We start from the raw sequence: 13,693 nt of genomic DNA on the forward strand, positions 1-13,693 counted from the left end.
TATATATATATATATATATATATATATATATATATGTATGTATATGTGTGATGATACTGTTCTTTCTATGGTTGTTGTTTTTGTCTGTATAGTGATTACCCTCTGTAGTCATGATGGCTAGGCTGTTGTCATTGTTATTTTTAGAGTTGTTCTTGTCTTTCATGATCATCGTCATATCAATAATAAAGATAAAGAAGTACAAAATAGTGAGATATACAGATAGTTAACCAAGTCTTGGATTAGATATCACTATAGAACGCCACACAAGTTTATCTTTATTATAGTTGGTAACATTTTTCTTTCATCTGACTGGATAATATGTAGTCTACCACTAATAACCAGCTCTTCATCAGAAAAGTTATGTTCTAATTCATCGTGTACATTTAGGGGTCTTGTGATATGTGGTATCTGAACCTCCATGTCTCTGCCTTCAATGTCATTGACATCTATTTGTTTTACATTGCTGTTTTCCATCTGGTAGATTCTGTGCTTGATTTCTTCAATTTGTACCTCTGTTAACCAGCCATTTTATTTTTATCTGACTTACAGGTTGCTTAATCTCTGTTGGGTTACATCAAACATTCCCCTTTCAAGCCATATCTCTCTCATTCTGTCCATGCAACCAAATCTACTAGGTTCACTTTGGATGTAACATTCCATCACAGTTGTATTCAGTCTGCTCCAGTTTATCTTTCTTCTTTTCTTTCATACTGCAATAGCTAGATTACAACTGGGCCTATCTTGCTGTGCAGTAGGCCACCTGCTGGATGATAGATCTTCACTTTTATCAGTTACAACCTTATTCATACTATTGTTCAATACATTTGTATTTGACTTTTTCACTCAGAGAGGATTGTGGTGGTGAGGTGACACCAGTGTTTTTATTGAGACACCATCTCTGAAGGGGTTGCTGACCAAGGCTTAAGAGACACCCTCATTCCTTGAGACAGACTTTACCCTGCCAGACACCAACCTAGTATTTCATGATCTTGGTGGGGCTTACAGGTATTACACCTTGCCCATGGGTGACCTGAAGGTAGTTACAAAATCAATTGAGCGAAAATTGAAGAGATTGAAAATTGGCAGCCAAACAAAAAAGATCTTCTTGTTCTATGGCTTCCTTAGTTACATAATTGAATCCCAATATTAGCAGTTGACAAAGTAATTATTTTGGACTAATATAGAATACTTTCAATTTTGTCGCACTATATGCCTCTTAAATCACCTCATTTCAACCATTTAAATGGTTGCATTATCTCTTCTTTACCTTTTCGACAACTAAGCCATTAGTTATATCTAAAGTCACACAAGCTTGATATCTTGCTAAAGATATTTATCCCTAAATGGTTAACCAGCCTAATTCACACGAAGTTTAATATATTGGGAAAGATAGCTATCTTTTAGTAGTTAACCTACTAAAATTACATCAGTTTGATATCATGGTGAAGATAATTATATCTCAGTGGTTGTGAATCTTACTAGAAATCATACATGGTATTGTTGACCACTCTTAACAGTGGTAGGCAACTATTTGTTTGGCTTGCAGCATGGAAACCTTGTAATTATTTGTAAATAAAATGATTTGTGTATTTCATTATTTTGACATGTAATAAGTGCTAATATTGAAACAAAAGTTCTATTATTTTCTCCAGTTGGATGGATGACGATATGCTATCAGCTATAACCCCGAAACTTCTTGGCCAGAAACCTAATACATATACTTTCACGAAACAGTTGGCTGAATATCTGCTATATAAAGAAGGTTCAGATTTACCATTGGCTATTGTTAGACCATCAATTGTGGGAGCAGCTTGGAAAGAACCACTTCCAGTAAGTAATTTAATTTTTGAGCTGGCAGGATTGCTACTGCATTGAACAAAATAACTAACAACATTTCTTCTAGCTTTGCATTCTGAGTTTAAATGTCACCAATGTCAACTTTATCCTTTCGGAGTCAATAAAATAAAATATCAATCAAGCATGCCACTCCCTCAAAATTTCAGGCTTTGTACCTATCATAGAAATAATTGTTATTATCATCATGGTGAAAGTGGTGAGCTGGGAGAATTGTTAGTATGCTAGCAAAATGCTGCTAAGCATTTTATCCATCTCTGTGTTTTGAGTTGAAATTCTACCAAGGTTGACTTGCCTTTCATCCTTTCGGAGTTTATGAAATAAGTACCAGTTGAGCACTAGGGTCAATGTAATCAGCTAGCTCCCTGACCCAAAATTTCATGCTTTTTTCTACTATAGAGTAGAAAGGACTATTATTTACAGTTACATGCTGGCAAAATCATTAGGACACTGGACAAAATGCTTAGCAGCATTTCAGCTGTCTTTACATTCTGAGTTCAAATAATGTCATGGTCAGCTTTGCCTATCATCATTTCAAGGCCAATGAAATAAGTATCAGTTGAGCACTGAGATCAATGTAATTAACTTACCTCTCCACCAAAATTTCAAGCCTTGTGCTTATAGTAGAAAGAATTATAATTAAGGTGGTGAGCTAGCAAAATCATTAGCACACTAGACAAATGCTTAACAGCATTTGGTCTTTCTTCATATTTATAGTTCAAATTCCGTTGAGATCAACTTTGCCTTTCATACTTCTAGGCTTGATGAAATAAGTATTCAACAAGTACTAGGGTTGATATATTCAACTAGACCCCTGCTTCAAAATTTCAGGCCTTGTGCCTATTGTTGAACAGTAGAGCACCAGATGTTCTGTGGTCTTGTGTTATGTCTTTACACTTTGTGTTCAAATTCTCCCAGGGTTAACTTCAATTTTCATCCTTCCAAGGTCAGTAAAGTCTATACCAATCAGGTACTAAGATTCAATATAATTAACTGTACTTGCCCTCCAAAATCTGTAACTTCGTGCTTTTGTTAAAAACTATTATTTTACAAAACTAAGAATTGGTGGATGGCAGAATTGTATCAAATCTGCAGATAAAATAATGCTTTGCAGTATGTTGTTTCCTTCCTGAAGGTTCTAAGTTTAAATCTTTTTGGACACATTTTTGCTTTTCAGTTTTCTAGTGTACAGGGGTTGGACAAAATAATGGAAACACCTTAAAATTTCAAACAAATATATTTTAATATAGGGTAGGCCTGCCTTTAGCAGTAATTACAGCTTGAATTCTATGTGGTATGGACTCGTATAAAGTTTGAATTGTTTCCAAAGGAATTTTTGTCCATTCTTCAGCTAAAACAGTCTCCAGTTCTTGTAGTGGTGATGGAAGAGGATATCGACTCCTTACTTGTTTTTCTAAAATGCACCATAAATGTTCAATAATATTGAGATCTGGGGACTGTGGTGGCCAGATAAGATGTTCAACTTCACTAGAATATTCCTCGTGCCATTCAGTAACAACTTAAGCTGTGTGAATTGGTGCATTATCATCCTGAAAGATAGCATTTCCCTCCGGAAACAGTTCCACAACCATTGGATGAATTTGTTCATATACAATATTTAAATAGTCTTGACTGTTAATTCTGCTATGAAAGGAAACTATCAGGCCTGCAGATTTCTAAGATATAGCCCCCCAGATCATCACAGATCCTCCCCCCTGTTTAATAGTTGGAAGAAGGTGGTCTGGGTCAAATGCTTCTTTTGACAGTCTCCACACATATACTCAGCTGGTAGTCAGAAATAAGGTAAAGGATGACTCGTCCGAGAAAATAACATTCTTCCACTACTCTAGAGACCAATTCTGTAGGTTTTTACTCCGCTCTAAATACTTTGCAATGTTTGTTTTTGAAAGTAGTGGTTTTCTGATTGCAGCCCTCCCATGAAATCTGGTTTTGTGCAGATCTTCCAGATCACTCGTCGTCTTCCAGGGATGTTCTTCCTTTTTTGAAGTGCCACTTGAAACATTGTGTATGACCCATCACTTCATCGCCATAAGCTTGCCAAAGCATGCTCAATGTCTCTGTAACACTGTCTTTGTAGCAGAAGCTTAATGCAAAATTTTACAATGGCTCTTTGTTCCAACTTCCTGACCATTACAAAAATTGCAGACTACAGCATACATGTGATCACAAAAACACAAATTTCACAACTTGTGAAGTAAACACAGTAATTTCACTTGGCACACTGCCTCATGAAGGTCACTGATAGCTCTCACTGTGCGCGCAATCATGTGTTGTCATCTGTTGGTGTGCTACAGAACTAGTCCAGGAACTTTCTGATACCACCTCGTCGTCATCGTCGTCGTCGTTTAACGTCCGCTTTCCATGCTAGCATGGGTTGGACGATTTGACTGAGGACTGGTGAAACCAGATGGCTACACCAGGCTCTAATCTGATTTGGCAGAGTTTCTACAGCTGGATGCCCTTCCTAATGCCAACCACTCAGAGAGTGTAGTGGGTGCTTTTACGTGTCACCCGCATGAAGGCCAGTCAGGCAGTACTGGCAACGGCCATGCTCAAAATGGTGCATTTCATGTGCCACCCGCACAAAAAAAAAATTTTTTTTTTTAAATAAATATTTAAAAAAAAGTTTTAATAAGTATACAAACGTATATATAAAAAGTACAATATAAATGAATTTAATAGGTAACAGACAGCTGGAGATGTAAAGATTAAACCAAGAAATCGTACTGAATAACAAAAATCTTCAAATTGAGTTAAAAGTTCAAAAGACCACAAATAAAAGCTTATGGACCTTCATTTTAATCACATTTTTAACCATACCTTAAAATACTTTCTATCTCAATGTTGAGTAGTAAAACCAAAATAATACTGACAACTACAGAGAAGGACATGCATATAACATTAACATACTAAAAAATACACCACCACACTCACATAGCTGTATATTCTTATACCTGTTAATATATATATAGACCACATGAAGACAGATATTAGCATGCACATACACATATGTATATATACACATAAGTATAAATGCATGCACATATATAAATGCATACAAAACACATACATATGTATACACTCAATATAAATATAAGGGGATACTTAAAAGTAACGGAAGCGTTCTGTGTGGGACAAACCTGTTGTAGTTCAGGCTTCTGCCACTAGAAGCCACTTGAACCCTCAAGCATCAGTCTATTAACCAGCAGCATTGAGTGAAGTCATGTTGCCACATGGTGCCTCCTGATTTTGCAGTGCTTCTCTCCTCTTCGTCAATTTTTGAGATGGCTGAAATAAAGGGACAGTGTGCTTCTGTGAAATTGTGTTTTCTGTTATGGAAAGCAGCAGTCAAGGCAGTTGTCATGCTTCAAACAGCTTACAAGGATGCTGCTATGTGCAAAACACAAGTTTATGAGTGGTTCTCACACTTTGGGAATGGTCACTTGTTGCTTGAAGACCAACCTTGTTCAGGGCAACAGTCAATCTCCTGAGTGAAAGAAAACATCATGAAAATTCGTGAACTGATCTTGGAGGACTGTTGTCAAACAATTGACAAACTTGTTAATATGACTAGTGTGTCCTGGAGCTCTTGCCAATGAATTTTGAGCAAGGAATTACGAATGAAAAGAGTTGCAGCAAAATTTGTGCCTCACTTGCTCACAGAAAATCAAAAGCAGTTATGACTGAATGTGTGTCGTGAACTGAAAGAACAGTTGGAAGTTGATCTGAACCTTGTTTTGAAGGTCATCACTGGGAATGAAAGCTGGTGTTAAATATATGACCCAGAAACGAAGCAGCAATCAAGTCAATGGAAGCTTTCAATGTCACTATGCTCCCCAAAAGTGCATTAAGTGAAGTTCAGTGTCAAGATGATTTTGATTTGTTTCATCGATGTGAAAGGAATTGTCTACACAGTATTTGTTCCTCCTGGTCAAACTGTTAAGCAGACATAAAAGTTCTGAAGTGTTTGCGAGACATGATGAGGTGAAAATGCCCTGACCAAGAGTGGTGGTTTCATCACAATAATGCACCTTCACACACCTTCTTCATGTGAGAAAGTTTTTGACAAAAAATGGCATGACCCCATTTACTCACCTTTCCTATACACCCAATCTCGCTACCTGCAATTTTTCTTTGTTCCTCCCAAATGAAGAACAGTCCTTTAAAGAAAAATGTTTTGCAGATGTGGAAGAGGTGGAGAAACAAAATGACAGAGGTGTTAAAAGGCATCACTTTGCAAGAGTTCCAGGATTGCTTTGAACAGTGGAAAACACATCTGGACCAATGTATTGCTTGAAATGGAGAATACTTTGGAGGCAAAGTGTAAATATGTAAAACTAAGTGAATAAAATAATATTGCAAAATTCTGGTTTCTTTTGGGTACCCCCTCGTACATACACATACAAATGTATTCATACAAACATGTATATAGATATATACTGTTGTAGTGGAAATAGTACACTCCTTCCCACATGACAAAGTGGTATGATACAACCGCTATAAAGTCAGACAATCAGTCATTATAGGAGGTCAGTAGTAGCAGAGCTGTTGTATGAGTTCTCAGTTGGAGTCAGTGCAGTTATATGATACATACAAGTTCGAGTTACTGTCAAGGTAGACATTTCAAGTCATTGTCTTGCAGAACTATCAGTGCTAGCATGTTAGATGAGTCAAAGACAATAAGACACGGAATACTGCTACAACATAATAGTGGTGACAAGAATATTACAGTTTCAACAACAACATACAAATGGATGAGGATCCACATTATAACAGTGGCAACGAGGATATAAACAATTCATGCGGACAATGTTGAAAAAAAAAAATTCTTTTCACAAGAAAATAAACAGTTGATGTGGATGATGTTGAAAAATTTTTCACATGGAGAAATTAAAATTTCGACAGTGGAGTAACAAACATTTTTGTTGTATATATTTTATGAAAAATTCGTAAAATTATGGAAGACTTGTTAGAGGGTTTAGTTGAGTTGCAAAAACAGCAACAACAACTCAAAGAACAAGAGCAACAACAAATGTTACAGCAACAAAAGCTACGACTAATGAAGTTAGTAACAAAACTGGAAAATACAATTTTGCCAGACCATGTAGCAAATTCATTAAATGAATTTAAGTATGACCTGGAAGAAGGAATCACTTTTGAGGCATATTACTGAAGATTTGAAAAAGCTTTCGAAAATGAATGCCAAGACTGGATGGATGAAATGAAAACACATCTAATTCTGAGGAAACTGGTGACGATAGAGCATGAGAAATACTGTAACTTTATATTGCCTAAAAAAGTTTCTGACATAATTTTCACAGACACAGTTGACATTCTTTGTAGGATGTTTAGTGAAAAAACATCGTTGTTCAACACACGTTTGAAGTGTCTGAACACTGAGAAAAACAATGATGAAGACTTTACCACATATGCAGGTAGAGTGAACAGAGAGTGTGAGAGATTTAAACTGGATAAACTAACTCCAGACTCATTCAAGTGCCTAATTTTTGCTCAGGGACTTACTGCTAAAAAAGAAACAGAAGTCAGAATGAAAATTCTTGCAAAGCTACAAATGAACCAGGTTATAATTCTCCAGAAATTGTCAGAAGAGTGCGATATGATATTAAAAGTAGGGCACGACACAGAAGACATCCAATGCAGAGATTGTTTACAGATAAAACCAGTGTGGAAGAATCGGAAGATGGATAAAGTGTTTCACAAAAAACATGATATACATCAAGAAATAAACCCAGGTATAGCATGTGGTGGTAGGCACCTGAGAAAAGAGTGTCTGTTCAAAAAAGCGAAGTGTTTTTGTTGTGGGAATGCAGGATACATCAACCCATTTGTGCCGAAATTTTTCTTGTAAATGGAATTGTCTGAAAATTCACAGACCTAAATATCAACTGAAAAAAAATTCATTGAAATCCATTTGATATTTCCTGAAATAATCACTGTCAGTTATAACGGACATTAGGCACTGTGCATATGAATCTTTAATAAGCTCATTAACTGTGCAATTTACTTATTTATAGACGAATAAAAGTATTATATCTGACCATAACTTTATTATGAAAATAGTCCCTGTCCACATAAATAAGATATCAATGAAAACTGAAAATTTATTTTGTAAAATATATCCTTTTGAAATGAAACTATACAGCTTTACTGAACACGATATTTCTTGAAACATTTGGGATGAACTCCTACATCACATTTTTCACATATGAAATGACTTTTCCCAGAGCACTCTTTGCATCTCCTTTCATTTGGAATATATTCAATCCAATGCTCAACACCATCATATCTTGCATTGTTTTTCAAATGAGCAGAGGTGCATTTTCTTTGAAACTTTGGAGTGCCATACTTTTTCAATAGAGTTAAAGAAATGTTTTCAATGAAATTGTATAATGTAATTTTGTACTCTGCTCTATTCATCAAGATGCATGCATTTTGGGTGCCACAGATACAAAATATGAAAAAATAGGCCACCACCATTTATTTTGCCGCATTCAAATCCTATAGGAACTGATGTTATGATCCAGAAGGTCAACAAATCCTATATATACTTGTAATTTTGGATGCTTTCAGGCTGTAGAATTGGAACATATTTCTTTTGAGGCCTATCATAGCGCGCAACAATGAACATTTTATAGGTTTCAAAGTTTGATAGCAGAACAACATCGTTATTATCTTTCCATTTCACAGTAACTATATTCAAAGTAGACTTGAAGTCAGCTGTTCCTCTGGGGGTATGCTTTCATTTCAGTTTTCGTTTTGAAAGGACATCTAGCCATCCTATTTCCTCTGCAGGATCCCGAGGCACATATTCCTTTCTCAAAAAGTTTCTCCATCAATTGAATACTTGTGAAATAGTTATCAAAAAATATTTTGAAACCTTTATTGCCTGTACTCCTACAGCATCAGTGAGATCAAGGACAATGTTTCTACCTAGGTCAAATGCATTTTCAGTTTTATTGGGACTGTCTTTCTAACCAGTGTAGAGGTCAAAAGCATGCATATATCCATGCTGAGAACAAAGGGACCAAACTTTGAAACCAAACCGAATTGGTTCCCCTTTTATAAATTGTTTGGGCATAGTGCTTGCCATAATATGGAATCATACTTTCGTCATGTTCCTTAAATTTTTATTTGTAAGTGGTCAAGTAGAGGTCTGAGTTTGAATGCATGATCGTCTCCTGAAGCATTGGTGTTATCCACTAAATGGATATTTCTCAATATATTCCCAAATCTGTCTCACTATGTGCTATTTTGTAAAATTTTTGGAACATTGTTCTCAGATGACCAATACCTTCTTTTATTAGGGAGTGGACAGTGAACTGACAGAAGCAATCCACCAAAGAATACATACAGCTCTGATTTACATACATTCAGAACTTTACCTTTTTGAACAGCATATTGGTTTGTTTGTTCTACAATGTCATCCAGTAATTCATCTGTGAAGAACAAGCTAAGATCTACTGGATTTGAGCAAGATTTTGCTTCCTCAGATATATCTACAGGCTCACATGAAGTTGAAACATGATCGACCAATTTCTTGTTTTACTGAATTTAGTTTGTTTTAGATTTCCTGCAACTTCAATTTCTTCAGGCATATCCTGTCGACAAGAAATTTCTGCATCAGTTTCCAAAAGCCCTCTTTTCAGTTGAACCTCATTATCTGAAGCATCACTATTGCCGTCGGAGAGTTCTATATTGTGAGGGAGACCCATGTGAACATCGCCTCTATTGCTCAACTCTTCCAATAATGCTAGTGCTTTTGCTGTTGTAAGACTGAAAGAAAAAATTACAATGATATAGAGATGTGTGGATGCAAAATTTATTGTAAATAAAAACCAGAGACTATTTCAAATATATTATATTGGCTATTTATAATGTGAAGCTATATCAACATGCATAAAATATTAGGTGTGTTGTTTTATGTCTAAGTTGCCAGATATCCATTATAATGGGCAAGGTGTTATATTTTATTTTGTTTATGACATAAATCACAAATGGTAACAAATAATATTAGTCATCTCACCTATGATCCTAAAAAAACACATAAGAAACCACAATAATGCCTACAGAATTAAATAATTGGAAATAATTGGCTTACCATTTACTGCGTGTCCTGCTTGTACTCGCCATGTTGCACAACTGTGGTTGTTCAAACAGACTATATGTGCTAAGAACATGTTTCATTTTTTGATACAGATCATACACAAATCACAATTTGTATCAAGTATTTGTTTTATACCCTTATAAACTAAGTGTCAGTTTAAACGAACGATCGGCATGAATAGGTTAAATTGCACTGCAGAACTAAAATTAAAAATTGGATCAAACGAGAAAAAATAGTTTGTCATCAGAGAAAAATGTTTGTATAACGAACAGAAAATTCATGAAGTGAGGATCGAAACCACTAGTGTCAAAATGCAATTAGACATGGATAGTGACATCACTATCATAAATGAAGAAACATGGGGACAAGTTGGTAAGCCAAAATTCTTTAAATCAAATAAAGTAGCATATGGTGTTACAAGAAAGAAATTATATTTCATCAGTGAATGTATTTGTAATGTAACTTTTCAAGGTGAAATGAAAAGGACAATCATTTATGTGTTCAAAAAATCACTAGACCTATTTGGCACAGAAAGCATGGAGTTATTTAAAAAGTGGTACACCTCCATTAGTGTTCTCTATGAAAATGTAGTCAGCACAGCTAAAAATTCTAATGAAGTTGAACAACTGAGACAAAAAAAATTAAAAAATTGTTTCCAAATGTTTTTCTGGAAGGATTAGGCTGTTGCACTAAGACAAAAGCAAAAATTGCAGTAATAGAAAAGGCAACACCTGTTTTTAGGCCCAAACAGAACGTGCTGTTTGCAGTATTGGACTAGGTTAATAAAGAGCTAGAAAGACTAGAAAGTCTAGCTACAATTGAAAAAGTCGACCATTCAGACTGAGCAGCTGTGAGGGTTTATGTAAAGAAAAAAAATAATAAACTAAGAGTGTGTGCAGACTTTTCAACTGGATTAAATTACAGTTTACTTGAACGCAACTATCCATTAACAAACCCAGAAGAAGTGTTCTCAAAACTAAATGGAGCAAAAATTTATTCAAAGTTAGACCTCTATGGAAGTCTACCTACAGATACAGGTAGAGGAAGATTGCGCTCACCTTTTAACAATCATTTGGATTGTATAAATTCAAGTGACTTCCTTTTGGAGTAAAAGTGGCACCTGCCATATTCTAACAAGTGATGAACGCAATGTTAAATGATTGCGACTTCACTATTGCTTATGTCAACTATATTTTGATAAAGAGCAAGACAGTAGAGCAACATTTGGAAAAATAAATGAATATGGGTTTAGACTAACAGAGGAAAAGTCTGAAGTTTTGATGAAAAAAATCAAATATTTGGGTCGAGTAATTGATGGAAGGGGACAAAGGCCAAACCCATCAAGGGCAACAGCAATACAGAATATGCCTTCCGCAGTGAACATCAAATTGTTACAAGCCTTTTTAGGCTTGGTAAACTACTATCAAGTGTATCTCCTGAACATGCACAACACAAGGGTTCCACTAAATGAGCTGTTAAAAAAGGATGCCAAATGGTTTTAGCCAGAAAAATGCCAGAAGGCATTTGAGGAACTAAAAAGCATGTAAACTTCAGACTTGTTGCTTACACACTTCAATCTGAAGCTGGAAACAATACTGGCAAAAAATGCTAGTGAGTACGGGGAAAGTGCTGTACTCCTACACAAAAGTGAAGATGACATATCAAGGATACTATTGCCAGCAGAAAAAAATCTTAGCCAAATTGAAAAAGAGGCATTGATGATAATATTTGGCATAAAAAAGTTCCACAGGTTTATACATGGTAGACGGTTTAGACTACAAACAAACCAAAGCCTGTTGCTAGTGATTTATGGATCCAAGAAAGGAATCCCTCTACCTACAGCAAACAGGTTGCAGCGATGGGGCATTATACTACTAAACTATGACTACCCAATGAAATATTTACCTTCAAAAAAGTTAGGACATGCTGACAGCCTATGCAGGTTAATACCCAGAAATCAAGAACCAATCGAGGATACAGTAATAGCAGCCCTAAGAACATTGCGCAAGAGTTGCCAATAACTTTGGAGGAGATAAAGTGACACACACTTTTGGTAAAAAAAACCAGCAATAATTAAACATATATTCAATATGTGACAACGTACTAATGTATGACCAAAGGGTAGTAATACCTGAGACTTTACAAAAAAGAATGTTGAAAGAATTCCATATTGGACATTCGGGGACCGCAAGGATAAAAGAGCTTGTGCGTAGTTATGTGTATTGGCCGAAGATGGACAAGGAAGTTGAAAACGTAGTGAAAGGCTGCAGAGAATGTGCTTTGGCAGCAAAATTGCCTACTAAAAAATGGGAGCCCTGGCCAGGAGTAAAAAGTTGATGGGCAAGACTACATATCAATTTTGCAGATCCATTAAATGGTTATTTCTATTTAGTTGTAGCTGAAAGTTTTACAAAATGGCTGGAAATTGTTAAGTGCAAAAGCTCCAAATTATTCACAAGATTTGGCATCCCAGATGTGATTGTATATGATAAGGGAACATAATTTGTGTCCAGTGAATTTAGGAAATGCTGTGAAATGTTCACAGTAGAACATAAAATGATAGTTCCTCTCCATCTCAGATCAAATGGACAGGCAGAGCATTTTGTGGACATTTTTAAAAGAGCTTTGAGAAAAGCAAACAAGGAAGTCACAGATGAAGTCACTCTGCAGCAATTGCTAAGGGTATATAGGGTGACACTGAACCCCAATACACCAGCAGGAAGCTCACCAGATGTTTGCAAGGCAGGTGAAATCAGTTTTTAATAAACTGTTACTTGATGTGGAAAGTAAAAGTACCAGGAAAGATAATCCAAAATTTTTCAAAATTGCTGATATTGTTTACAGGAAGTCATATAAAAGCAGAAGACAGTACTGGAAAGAAAGCAAATTGCAAAGTATATAGGAGAAATTAAAAGCAGAAAAGGTATTGAAAAATGACACAAACCAGTTGAAGGAGTGATTCATAGAAAATGAACCAGACAGATTAGAACATATGGAATGGCTGTACAACACCATTACAGGTGGTTGAATCCATGCATACAAGTGGAAGAAAAAGGAAGAACACAGTTTCTACAAATAGACACTGAAAAGGAAAAAATTAAGTTGAAAACAAAATGCTAAAAGAGAAAGAAGGGGTGAATAAAGTAAAATAAAATTACTTGCTTCCCAAAGATAAAAAAAACAACAGGAGATGTAGTGAAAATGGTACACCCCTTCCCACATGACAAAGTGGTATGATGGAACCATTATAAAGTCAAACAGTCAGTACTTGTTGGGGGTCAGTAGTAGTAGTAGAGTCATTGTACGAGTTCTCAGTTGGAGTCAGTGTGTGCTATATATGAGTTCAAGTTACTGTCAAGGTACATGTTACAAGTCATATTGCAGATAACATGATAGACAAGTCCAAGATAATAAGATGGGAAATTCTGCCACAACATAATAGTGGCAACAAGAATATTACAAGGCTAGCAACAACATACAAGTGGATGAGGATGCACATTATAACAGTATATATGTATGTATACACACACACACACACACACACACACAGAAATAATTAAGATTCAGTTGAATTGGGTACCTAAGTTGAGGCACTAAGTCAGTCCAGTATTATCTGCACAGCTTGAAGTAAGGTGAATAAAATCGAATAAAGTCATCCTGTTACTTGTTTGATTTTATATATATATATATATA

General features: G+C 35.6%; 2 protein-coding genes across 2 annotated transcripts in view; one reads left to right on the forward strand and one right to left on the reverse strand.

The window, feature by feature from the left end:
* LOC106873124 (fatty acyl-CoA reductase 1-like) overlaps positions 1-4,454 on the forward strand; it is a 39,120-nt gene extending 34,666 nt beyond the window's left edge. The window contains exons 4-5 of the mRNA XM_052969541.1: positions 1,653-1,830; positions 3,785-4,454. Coding sequence (XP_052825501.1) covers positions 1,653-1,830; positions 3,785-3,886 — 280 coding nt within the window. The 3' untranslated portion in view covers positions 3,887-4,454. The remainder of the gene's footprint in view (positions 1-1,652; positions 1,831-3,784) is intronic.
* Positions 1-13,693, reverse strand: part of LOC106869388 (fatty acyl-CoA reductase 1) — a 422,225-nt gene that overhangs the window by 104,075 nt on the left and 304,457 nt on the right. The gene's annotated exons all lie outside the window — the stretch shown is intronic.

Source organism: Octopus bimaculoides, chromosome 7 (assembly GCF_001194135.2).
Source record: "Octopus bimaculoides isolate UCB-OBI-ISO-001 chromosome 7, ASM119413v2, whole genome shotgun sequence".
Classification (NCBI taxonomy): domain Eukaryota; kingdom Metazoa; phylum Mollusca; class Cephalopoda; order Octopoda; family Octopodidae; genus Octopus; species Octopus bimaculoides.